Raw genomic sequence first — 12,716 nt, 5'->3', positions numbered from 1 at the left:
TTATCTGTGTAGGCTGCGTGCTCCCGCACCCCGTTACCCGGCCCGCCCTCCTCTGCAGCTCGGGGAGGGTTGACATGGCTCTGGCCGGGTCAGGGAAACGTTCAGCTGGAGGGCTCAGTAAGTGGTGCTGCCGTGTGGGTGTCTGCTCCCAGAGGTGGTTTCAAAGGGAGGATGGTTCTGCTGCTCCATCTGTTCGGGTTTTTTTTTTTTGCTTTTGTTAGAATCATCTTTTTGATCAGTCATCCAAACGAGGTATGTTTGTTCGGAACTGGGCAGAATGTGCCAGTTTGCTCTTGGTTCTGTAAGGGGAGCCAAAAGAGTCCAGAAACAGGCTGTGTGGAGAGGCTGGATGCGGTTTGGGCTGTAAGGAATTTCTGCTGTTTTTTCCTTTGCAAACACACTTCTTGTTTTGGCACCAAAGTCACGTGGAGATTAAACCCTAAAGGAAGGAGAAAGGAGAAGCAGTGAAGGTCACTGTCTGTGGTAATGTAGAATGTCCCGATAAAGAGCTTCTGCTTGGATTTATTTTCAGTTTGCTTTTTGTACAGTGATGATTTTGATTTTCTTGTTAGTCTATGTAACACGGTTTTTAATTTATATAACTTTTTAATTTCTGAAGTTGCAGTTCGTGTGTTTCTGATGTCTAAATACTCTTAGACATACCTGAACGAAGTCAGCCCTAATATATTGGGGAACGGGAGGAGGGGTCATGTGCACAGAATTTTAATCCTTATCATCAGCCCTACCTTGGAAGGAAGACAGCTTCTGTTATCTGTAGTGCTACTTGGGCATCACAGAAAAGTAGTCTTTATTCACATAGTTTTGTTTGATGGAAAATTTATAAGACTGGGAGTTATTTAGCAATGGTATATGTCTTCTATTTCAGCAGACTTATGACTGGTTACACTTTTAGTGTGTCTATGGTTTATTTTTCTTTGCTTCGGGGAAGTCATGTTTGAGATGCTGTATAGAACTTTGATTTCCCAGAAAGTACAGTTTTAGCGAACTGGGCACCTGAAAACAGATTTTCCTCTTTTTTTTTTTTTTTTTTTTCCTTTAAAATATTGGACACATACTCTGCTCTTTAGTACTTTAATAAGAGGTCTCAAATCTGACTTGCATTTCTAGGTATATCCTGATTATCAATTAAGATGGATATCCGAGGTGCTGTAGATGCTGCTGTCCCAACAAACATCATTGCTGCCAAAGCTGCTGAAGTTCGGGCAAACAAAGTAAACTGGCAGTCATATCTCCAGTAAGTAAGAACTTTCCACTATTTTTTTCTTTTTTTTTTTTTTTTTTTTTTTCTTTCCATCCTAATTGTTAGGCTTTTCGGGATTTTGGGTTATGTTCGAACTTTAGGTTACAGTGAGGAACATTTTGTCTTGGTCCCATAAAAATAGTTGGAAAAAGTCTACGTTAAGTGGAAATGGTTGGGGAAAATTTTATTATTACAAGAAAGGGAGCTCTGCTTTTGTGAACTGAATGCTGTAATAATAATATAAGTTTTCACAGATGCATGGTAAAACTGTCCATTCTTTTCTGCTTGTCATTCAAACACTGCTCTCAATTTTATGCTCATTGGATGAGTACTGATGCAAGAAAAGTTGGCAGTAAGAGTTGATTTATATGTAGGTATGTTATCTCTATTGCTGACGTGCCTTATGTGTGAATACAAATTGTACGAGCAAAACTGGACTGGTAGTCCAGGAAAATAAGCTGTACCTCAGCTAAGTGAAAAATAGTGCTGGGGAGCAATTGAAACAACTAAGTCGGGGAATAGGCCGGAACAAGTACTTAATTGTGCGGAGAGCTGTGCTGCCATTTCAGGTAAGCTCAGAGTTTGTTTTGGAAGGTATATAATGACACTGGGAGTAGCGAGAAACATATTGCCTGGAGCGCATATAGGGACAAACTGAGGAAAATAGATTTGTGTATGAGGTGGGAAACAGGGGGAAGAAACAGAGTTTTACTAGTCCTGTGTACTCTGAAGTGAAATGAAGGATTCTTGCATCACTGCCTTCCTCGTGACAGGTGCCTATGAAAAATATTGTTCCTGTGCTGTCTTAGTGGCAAGTGCAGCTGGGTCGCAGTTATTTGGGATGATGGTGGGAGTACAATTATTCACTGTCAATCTAAGTGAATATGGGATAGTCTTTTTCACAGCAACTGTACTGGTTCAGACTATAAGTCTGGTGAGATTAATCTGTTGCTTTTGTTAGTATAGGGGATGGTTCTGTTTGGTAAGGATTTGTATTTTGAATACATATGTAGCATTATTTGCTTGGCTGTGTTTTATGCGGTCCATCATTCATAATTTGCCTTCATTCTTGGGGTTGTCTCTTTGGTGCTGGATAAGGATGGTGGAGATTTGTTTATTATCTGTCAGCAAATTTCTGTGTAACTTCTTTTGACCAGAAGGCAGGATTGGTGCCTCCTTTTCAGATTCTAGATGTAGAATTTGACGTTGTTTTGTTCTGGAATCCAAAAAAAGAGTGTACCAGTTATTTCTTCTCATTGATGGGTTAGCCAGGCTTTGGAGGCTACTGTAGTGCATGTGGCTAGTGTTTGTGATCCTGTTGCAAGACTATTCAATGCCTGGTGCCTTCTGTAGGTCAATGACAGTGTGTCCTGCTTATTATTGCTCTGAAATAATTGTAATCTTTGTGTCTTGTGTTGACTGATAACAGCCTGGCTGTCTGGCTAAGGTAGCTTCAAGGATGAACTTAAGCGGTGTCAGAGGGACTGTGGAACATTGTGAAGATAACTGTCATTCCTTGGCTGAGGAGTATGTTTATCGTTAGTTATTAGAAAATATTCTCAGAACTCTTGGTGCCTCTAAAGAGGAAATTATACCTGGTGTTGGACATGTCCCTTTACAACGGGCTGGTTTGGACGTGATGGTGTCTTTGAGGCTTTGTTGAAGAGTCAGTTAGTGCCTCCTGTTGGAGGCAGGTCAGATAGTTTGTTTTGGTCTACTGAGCAGAAGGAAGGTGGAGTGCTGATGGTTTTGAAGGATGCTTCTCTTGCTTGCTTTTGAGCTCCTGTTCTGCCAGTCTGTGCATTTGGTGTGGTAAGCTTGCATATGAATACATGGAGGTGTACTTCAAGCTTCAGGCATTTTTACATTAGGGAAAACAAACATGAAAATCTTTCTTCTAGGTTAACACATCAACTCGGGCATGACATAATTTGTGTTCTTTAAACCACAGATAGTATTTATGCAGTTGGAGTTAAAGAACTTCGCAAGAAATTATGATGAAGCATTTTTTTTTAAATCTGGCTGTGGCAGTTATAAAGATGCTTTAAAGATGGCAACAGTCACAACAGCATGGAAGTCTGGGTCACACAGGAAGGTATTCTGAAGTTCTTTTCTTCTCTCTCTGTTCTTCAGCGCAAAAGTCTTAACTAATAGTTTGTCAGACTCTAGTAGCCTGACTTCTCTTGTAGAGTCTGTTCAAGCTAACGATTAACCTGCATATTGTTTATTCCATCGCTGAAGGTTATAACTGTAAACTAAATGTCAAACCACGTCGACACACAACTGCTGACTTTTGATGTTTTCTGTGTATGCTGTTGGCACAAAGGTGAAGTATTTCGGTATTACAACTGTACGTAGCACTGGTTTCCCTGTGCTGTGTTCTCTCCTCACTTCAAAATTAGGTGGTGGCAAGAGTTTTTTTTTTTTCTAATGCTAAATTTTATGCCTGCTTTTTGTTGAATTCCAGCTAGGGACTGTGTCAGGGAGAAGAAACTAGCAAAACTTGGAACAGGGGAAGGTGATGTGTAGGTCTACTTACCTTCTGGAAACGAAACACAGTTTAGGCCATTAGTCCTGTGCAGACTTCCCTGCCTCTGGATCTTGAGACTTGTGGTAGTTTAGAAGTGTTGATGCCCCTCTGCTGGTTGGAAATACAGTGCATCGCTGTTGTGTACTGTGTGGTTGCTTTCACCATTTGCTTCAGGGTGTCAAAATGCATCTGGAGGATGTGTTAGCTTGCTTGAAGCAAGTTTGGTTTTGCTTTCTAAGGGTAGTAAATTAGCTCTGTGGAAAGGTAAACTCGTTTCAGTGTTTAACTTGTGTCTTACTGCACTGTAGGTTTTGTAGGTGTACAGCACTTGACAATACTTCATGTTTAACCAGGTGAGACACCTGATGGCTAATTTGTACATGGCTTCCCATGTGTCTTAATGTACTTTACATGTACGTCTGTGAATTCTGATGTTAAAGTGTCTATTTTAGTTTCCTGGGTATGTGGGAACCTTCTAAAGCGAGTTAAGTATCTCAGACCTTAAAAGCAAATCTTGTCTTAGAAGAAAGATAGAAGTTTCCTAACCGTTTCCTAACTTGTAGTGTGCGGGGTTTTGTGTTTGTGTGTTGTATTTTTATTTTTTTTAGTTTGGTCCAGTTTTGAAAGTACATTCAGCTTGTTTTACTTGTTTTAATTTTGTAATATTAAAACTGTTGAGCAATTGGATCAAATGAATGACCTTTAGGTACATGCAAAGTCCTGTAGATACTTAGATAAAAGAAATTATGCTTTGACATGATGGCTTCATATGAACTTCATATTTGATGCAGATGTAGTCAAATCTGTGGTTGTGTGTGGTGGTGTGGTTTTTTTAGAAAAACAACAAAACCCCCCAAAATTAAAAACCAAGCAAAAAAACCCCAACTAATGCCCAGAATGTCTTCTGTTAAGTCATTCAAACAAAAAAAAGGAACAAGAGCTGCTGGAGGAAATGCATAATACAAAGAAGGAATCACAAGTTTCTGAATAATCTCGAGAGACCGAGAGCTTTTGAAAATGGTGGTCTTACAAATTCATGCTTTCTAAATCTTACACAGCTTCATTTCACTCTGCTGTGGCTAGTGCTTTCAAAGGCAGGCCTTAGTGTCTCAAACACAGTGTTTTAAAAGGTGATTACAGGACAACCGGTTTAAATCCGGTATACCCAGACAACTGAAGCTCAGCCAAAGTGACTCATTTACTGACAAAAGATGATATAGACGCATCCTGGAAAATAAGAAATTAAATGGATATTAGGAAGAGGGATTCTTTGCACTGTTTTGTTCAGGCTGGAAAGTGTCTTTTTGAATGGCACTTACAAAGCAATAAAAAGTAAACCCAACTTCTTTTCTTCTCAAGGCAACATCAGTCCATGCACTTTTTTTTTTTTTTTCTTTTTTCCCTGTTGTCTAGTGTAGGGTGAAAGCAAAAGCTTGAAAGCTTTTTTCCTGGACTGTTGGCAGATTTCTTCTAATAGCCATGCTATAAAGAAACACTTGAGGCTTTTTCAAGCATTAAAGCTAAAAATTAAGCATTCACCTTATGTCACCTTTGAAGTGCTTCCTAAATAGCAATATTCTTATAAACAAGTAGCTCATCTGGTTACTTTATACCGATATCATCCAGGAGTCCTAGGCTTGGCCAGCATTGATTGAAAAATGAGAGGCTTCTAGTTACAGGTCGTTAAGTCCAGTATTTGTGGCGAATGAGTTGTCCTCATCTTTCAACAGCTACTGAAATCCATCCTTAATAGGCAAGAAAGAACACGAGTCAGTCTAAAAGGCATGTGGTAGCAGCATGGTTGTCACTGGATAATTACTTTTTCATCTATAGTTAGTTAAGTATTAGTAGAAAGTAGTAGAGGACTGCCACTGGCTTTATGAATCTTCCATCTGGTAAAGTCTGAATTGCCTTTCCTCAGAGTATATGAGGATATTCCATACAAATCATCTAGAATGCAGGAATAGTGCACATGGGACTGGACTAGTTATGTTCTTTGCTTGAAGTAAATAAGTAAAAGATAGCTTTGTGATGAGGCCATCCTCAAGACATAAGCATTTAAGTAAGAGGAAAGATAAGAACACATTGTAGGTCTTATTTATGTTTCTTCGTTTCAAGAATCCAGGTGAGCCAATTGAGGGGAACCAAAAAAAAAAAAAAGCTAGCATTTCCTGTAAGTTTGCAAGGATTTTAGTGGAACCCCAGTCATGGAACATCTGGCAACTGACCTGGAATGTGGGAAAGATCGATTAAAAGAATCCATGCGACATAGCTTTGCAAAGCAGAAGAGGCATTTGACTCAGTGGAACTGTAAGAGGAGATGAGTCTTGGAAATAACTGAAACAGAGAAATGTCTGATACTGTCATCCTGTGTGACTTTTGCATTGGTGAGGATGTGCACCATTTCCTTCTTTCCTGAAGCACTCCCGCTGTTAGCTAGGGAAGCTAGTCACCTTATTAAAATCTTAGATATTTTCAGGATTGCTTGATTTAAAATTAGTTTTCTTACCTGAAGAGTACCTGACTGTACCGTTTTGACAAGTTTGTTATTTGTCGTGGTGGTAAGTTTTGTATTATAACAAAAACCCGACAATATTATGCCAGCTCTTCAGCTGAGTCAACAGCTTTCTGAAACAGCACTGATGATGTCAGTAACCCCTTGATTATTAAGTTAAAGAGAAGATAAGTGGAGATCTGTTACCTTACAGGTGTCTGCAGCAGTTTACTGTATTAATCCCCCTTGATATGTGTTTGGATGGGCTTGCATGCGTTATCATTTTTTAAACTATCAGGAAAAGCTGAAATGTTGTAATTGGTGAAAGCTAAAAATATATTAGAAACCAAGTTCTCTGTACTCCTTAAAATTCTCTTCAGTGCTTATGGCAAACTTAAAATAACAATTCATTTTATTTTTCAGCACTTATTTCAGGTAGAACTAGACTGTTATTCATAATAGGTGTTATAATTTTGCCATAATGGGCTAGCTGTGTGTATTTCAGTTCTTCCAACTATTTCTACTGACTGTTGCATTCAGCCTCTGGAAGTTAAAGAATTATTTAAAGAATGCTGTTGAGCAGAGGCCATGCATAGGGGAAGCTTTGGAGAGATTATTCTGTCTTTAGTTTTAATTCTTTGTACACGAGACCTTTTGCCAGAAATGAGCTCTTTACATTCTGCTGTGGGATGTAGGATTGGTAAAGAGATACTGCTGAGATATCCAGTTGAAGAAAACAAGGTTTGTTTGATGGCTTGACCTTGGCTGGCTGCCAGGTGCTTGCCAGACTGCCCTATTAGCCTCCTTTCATTAAAAGGACAGGGTAAGAAATATGACAAAAAAGTCCTTGGGTCGAGATAAGGACAGGGAAATCATTCAGCAATTACCATCACGGGCAAAACAGACTCTGCTTGGGGAAATTAATTTATCCCCAATTAAACAGAGTAGGATAGTGAGAAATAAGAACAAATCTTAAAAACACCTTCCCATCATGCTGCCCTTCTTCCCAGGCTCAACTTTGCTCCCGATTTCTCTACCTTCTAGCCCTGAGCGGCGCAGGTGGACAGGGTAGGGGGATTGCAGTCAGTTCGTCACGCTTTTTCTGCTGCTCCTTCCTTCTCATGCTCTTCCTCTGTTCCAGCACAGAGTCCTGCCCGCAGGTTACAGTCCTTCACAAACCACACCAGCATGTGCCCTTTCCCATGGGGTACAGTCCTTCAGGAACAGACTGCTGCAGTATAGGTCCTCACCGTGGAGGAGCAAGAAAACCTGCTCCAGTGTGGGCTCCTCCCCACAGTGTCACAGCTTCTGCCAGGAGCCTGCTCTAGCGTGGGCTTCATGTGCGCTGCAGCTTCCTTTGGGGCATATCTACCTGCTCCAGCATGGGATCCTCCAGGGGCTGCGGGTGTATCTCGACTCTGCCCTTACCCTTCATGGCCACAGGGGCACAGCTGCCTCACCAGGGGCTGCACCACGGGCTGCAGGGGAATCTCTGCTCTGGCACATGGACACCTCCTCCCCCTCCTTCTCTCACTCCTCTCTCTGCCTGCAGTTGCTGTTGCGCAGCAATATTTTTCACTTCTTAAATGTGTTATCGCAGAGATGCTACCACTATCATTGATCGGCTCAGCCTTGGCCAGAGGTGGGTTTGTCTTGGAGCTGGCTGGCATTGTCTCTGTTGGACGGGAGCTGCTTCTGGTGTTTGCTCATAGAAGCTGCTCCTGCAGACCCCCAGCACCTGAGTCTTGCCACGTAAACCTAATTTGGAATAGTGGTAGTTTGAAATAACTTATTGTTTGTGTTGCTTATGGTTTCATATTTTGTTTTTCAGAGGGCAGATGATTTCAGGTGAAGACTGTGAATTTATTCAAAGATTTGAACAGAAAAGAAATCCAGAAGAAAAACAGGAGTTGTTGCAAACAGAAGGCAATCAAGTAACTTTCCTTTCTTTTAATAATCTATCTTTTGAGGAGGAGGACAGAAGGAAATTTTCTACCAACTCTATTTCAGTGTTGGCTGTATACAGTTGTTATGGAGGAAATAGAAAACTTAGTATTATCGTTTTCTTTTTTCTAGATATCGGTTGGACATTCTTTTAAAAACCTATTAAACAATTATTAAATGTCATCTGAATTTGAAGGGCTCTGTTGTGGGACAAGCTAGCTCAAGTCTTTTCTCATCCCAGTTTACTTAATTGTACACACTTGTACTTTTTCAGTCACTTTTTTTCAGCTTTTTTCCATATAGTTTATTGATGAGAGCTACTGCCAGTGAGGTTTCCACTTAGCTGGCTGAACAATTAGAAGGTAGTTCCCTCAATAGAGCCTACTGACTACTAGGGTGGATTCAGTTATTTAAAAACAGGTGTCATTGTAGGCACTGTAAGATAAGAGACTTCTGTATTGGACAGAGCTGATATGAGATTGATAGGTGACCCATGCCATTTGGCTTATGAAGTCTAGGCAAGATGCCCAAAGACACTTTAATGATATTTCAAGCAGTAGAATCTCAGCCTTGAAGCCTGAGGTTCTAGCAGACAATGTCAGACATCAAGAGGATTGGGTGAGGCAGGAGGGAAGAGTAGGAGATGCTCTCAAGACTCAAAACTTCCCATCTCTTTGTTCTACTTTAATTTAAAGCTCTTTTTTTCACCCCAAATTATTTTATGTGCCTGCTACATAATGGACCATAATTTGCATGGTGTCAAAAGCATATATAGTGAACATTATATGCCACTGTATAATTGCAGTGTTTTTGTTCCATTTTTCTTTCAGTTTTAGTTGAATGTGGAAGGAGGAAGTGTAAAAAGTAGTGTTGTGACTGTTTGAGCCTGTTATATCTGTTCCTGAAGTTGTGGAGTTGTTCAGGGGGCAGAAAACAGCTCAAATATGAAAAACAATTTGTCTACAAGGTATAAGAAGTGAATAGGTAGGAGTGACCTGTCTTCCCTCCCTCCATTCAAATTGCTGAAACTTTCTTATACCATATCCTAGTTTGTTGCTGTTTTGTCAATTTACTCAATTCGATGAAGAATTTTTCTAATCAGTCTTTCAGCAAAGCACCTGGCTGACTTTCACTAGTGAGTACTTGTTATTTCATTTGAAAGCCATAAAACAGTTTGTAAAAGGTAACAATCAGTGTGACAGAAGATTTTCTTTGTAATATAATGTCAAATATATTAATCTCTTATTGCAATTGAATGAGATGTTGGGATGCTCAATGCTTATGTAAGACTCAGCTATGAATTAATGAGGTCCTAGTTTATATTGTCCAAAGGAATGAAGATAATCGCTAATATTAATTTTAATGTCTCTTTTATTTTTCTAGTGTGCTAAAACATTTATAAACTTGATGACTCATATCTCCAAGGAACAGACGGTTCAGTATATTCTGACTATGGTTGATGATATGCTGCAAGTAGGTCAATAACCTGTCTTATTTGTAAGTCTTTAAATGCATGCTTGAATGTCTCCTTAGCCTAATTCAGGTCTCTTCAGGTGTTTGTCATATTGTATTAAAAAATATTCTTTTGAATTTTCAGATCTTCAGAAGTTACATGTTAGGACTATAGTTGTATGGGTAACTTAGTCTTGTATATATATGTTCATATTCTGGAAATAAAACATACCTGTGTGTTTGCCTCTTGGCTCTCAACCATGTTTGATGCATAACTTGGATGTTAAGGGATGGTTTGTGAGCCTCAGCCCTTTCCTGTTGTTTAGATAGAATATCACTTCTAACTTGACATTATCGAAGCTTTTCCTACGAAGGTGTTAATTTGACCACCCTCAGCAAGAAGGTGTAGTTTCTGCAGCTTCAGGTTTCCAAGATAAGTTAGGCTGTTTAGGACAACATGTTCTGAACTTCTCCATGGTTTAATTATAAAACAGGAACTTTTGATTCCATGAAATATGTAGCTCTTTGTAGCTATGGATACAGTGAATTCTAAGAGTAGGCTATTCAATTTGCTGTCAGGGCTGCTGTGCTGAAATGGACGAGTCACAAGGAGACCTTACTCAATCAGATAATCCTGCTTTTGCATTTCTTCACTCTTTAGTAGACTAAGAGAAAGTGGTTGGAGTGATGACAGAACAACATAGGTCAGGTTGTGCAAGGTTTTCTCCTGGTATTCTCATACAATGTCTGGTTGTTGGACAGTTTCTCTTCTGCTGTTTTACATTATGCTTAATAGTGAAATGTATCTAGTTGTAACAGTTTAGGGCATTGCCCTAGGAGGTGAACCATGTGAGTTCTAATTCCAGCTCCGGGTATTCAGTATTGTCAACTGGCAAGTTGAAAAGTGTGTACCTCTCCATAATATATATAATAAAGGGATTATGGTGTTCTTTCAGGTGTCTGTCTGCACATTAGAGCCCTGACTGCTAGAATAATAGGATGTGGTGGTGGCAGCAGCTGATTCATACCCACCTGCAACTTTGTCACTCTGACCCGCTTCCTCTTTTCTTTAGATTTACTTGTCTCAAGTATGATACAAACATCAAGAGGCAGAGAAGACAAAAGAGAGCCTCCGTCATTGCTTGGTTAGAACACTGAGTTGGGAGTACCTTGTTATGGTTTATGCATTTGACAACAAACTTTTTCTTAGTGTATGAGAACTCTGTTTATTATGACTGCTTTTGTGAGGAATGGGTCTTGTTGTGTGTGTGAGTCATGTCAGTGGCCACAGAAGTAATAATTTCCTTTGCCTTTATTTGGAACTTTTTGTGAGTGTTGGTAGGTCTTGTTTTGCTTACATGCTTTGACACTAGCACATAGCCTGTAGCTACAATATGTGATAGCGGATATCACCTCTTATGCTGTGGAATTAATACCCCCCAGGTAAAGGCTTTCACTGGCCCACTCTCAAGCAATTGCCTTTGTTCTAGGTGGTTACAGAAAGCAGTTTTGAGTAATCTCTTATTTACCATATTGGTTCTGTCATGTGTCTAGATGAACATGTTTTCTTGACTTTATGGTCATGTACTGACATTTCTGTATTCGGGGACTTACTCGGCAGCAGAAGTGGCATCTGTGGAATTATTAATGTTAAACATAATGACTTTAAATTGTCCAGGCTTTATAGTGACACAGGAGAATTGAGATGTTTGTGCGCAATACATACTTGCTTTTGTTTGAAATTGGATGCCTTTTCCACTTTAGAAATTCTGCTTTGGTGTCTGAAAGGGTGCACTGACTTTTGCAATGCTCTGTGTGACTTCAAGAATATCTTCCTGTTGTCCAAGAGAGCTTGTGCACAGGCGTCTGCATGGCATCATCCTAGGGCTTCCTGACCCTCCGTGCCTCCACTAGGCAAGGCTGAAACAGGACTTCTGTTTTCTTTTGGTCATGTTCAGCTGGTGGAGCATGCCGACAGTGATGCCTTATGGAATCTTGGTTGCACATTTTCAGGGTGTAAGAGTCTTGTCGGAAAGCAGCACATTGGCCGTTGGCTCTGTGACTGCGGGTTTAGTGCAGGGTCTCTGCAGACTGCGTGGACAGAAGAACCCACAACAGTGGATATAAAGTTGCCTGTCTTTGCTTGCATAGTCTTAATTCAGTACATGGAAAGATTTTAAGCAAGAAATTGTTCAAGGACATGGCTTGTCATGGTGCCACTGACTCTTTCAGTAAAATTGTTTTGAGCAAGGGTGTTCACTGCAGTTTCATGAGATGAACGAATAGTATTTGAAAGCTACCTTTGATAGCTGAAGCTTCTAGAAACTATTCTAGGTAACAGTATCCAGCTTTTGTCTGTGTTGATAGTGACTGTCTGTGGTTCTTCTATTATCTTTCTATGGTTTTGTTGTGAGGATGTAAAAACCATACCAGCTGTGTTTTAAGTACACCAAAAGCCTACCTGGGTGCCTAGCATTGTTCCAGCAGTTCTGCTTACAAGTTTGATCATGGTTCTAAGAAAGATTTACTTTGGAGGCTGTCAGAAGTGAAATTAATGTCGTGACTGCCTTATAAGAATATCCCCATTTTGCTTATTTCTGAAGATGGAGGGTGTTAGCATACTGGAATCACTGAGGAAGCATTTCTTATTCTATTCATATGATAAATAGTTGTAACAATTTATCTGTATTAGTGACCCTGACACATGGCACAGTCTGTTACTTGTGAAATCTTAGGAACCTGCACTGTAGTTGGTGCAGGTAGTAGTACCACCCAAGTGGGCTTCATTATGCTGCTTCAGAAATGACAGATGCTAAATTATTCAACTGTTAATGTGAGAGCTACAGGATTTCCAGTTTTATTGATGTAGTTAGTAGCTGCCTAGGAAGGTGTAGCACTATGTATTTCAGGGTTGTAGGCAGCTCTCCACTTCTTCACTCCTGTCTTTACCCAGCACCTCAACAGCAAACCAGACTAGTCTTCTGATTGACAGCATGTTGAAGTTACTTCAGCTTTTCTGCTTCCAGACATGTCTG

General features: G+C 40.0%; 1 protein-coding gene across 2 annotated transcripts in view; it reads left to right on the top strand.

Moving 5' to 3' along the window:
* The first annotated feature begins 1,129 nt into the window (after positions 1–1,129).
* The window catches only part of ATP6V1H (ATPase, H+ transporting, lysosomal 50/57kDa, V1 subunit H), a 45,542-nt gene continuing 33,955 nt past the window's right edge, over positions 1,130–12,716 (top strand). The window contains exons 1-3 of one of the 2 annotated variants that reach the window (XM_010075592.1): positions 1,130–1,255; positions 8,117–8,219; positions 9,613–9,702. In XM_010075592.1, coding sequence (XP_010073894.1) covers positions 1,152–1,255; positions 8,117–8,219; positions 9,613–9,702 — 297 coding nt within the window. In that variant the 5' untranslated portion in view covers positions 1,130–1,151. The remainder of the gene's footprint in view (positions 1,256–8,116; positions 8,220–9,612; positions 9,703–12,716) is intronic. The other variant, XM_010075593.1, reaches the window with a different exon arrangement.

This window comes from Pterocles gutturalis, unplaced genomic scaffold (assembly GCF_000699245.1).
Source record: "Pterocles gutturalis isolate BGI_N339 unplaced genomic scaffold, ASM69924v1 scaffold32817, whole genome shotgun sequence".
NCBI lineage: Eukaryota > Metazoa > Chordata > Aves > Pterocliformes > Pteroclidae > Pterocles > Pterocles gutturalis.
The sequence above is the reverse complement of the archived record's forward strand: the minus strand, read 5'-3'. Positions and strand labels throughout refer to the sequence as shown.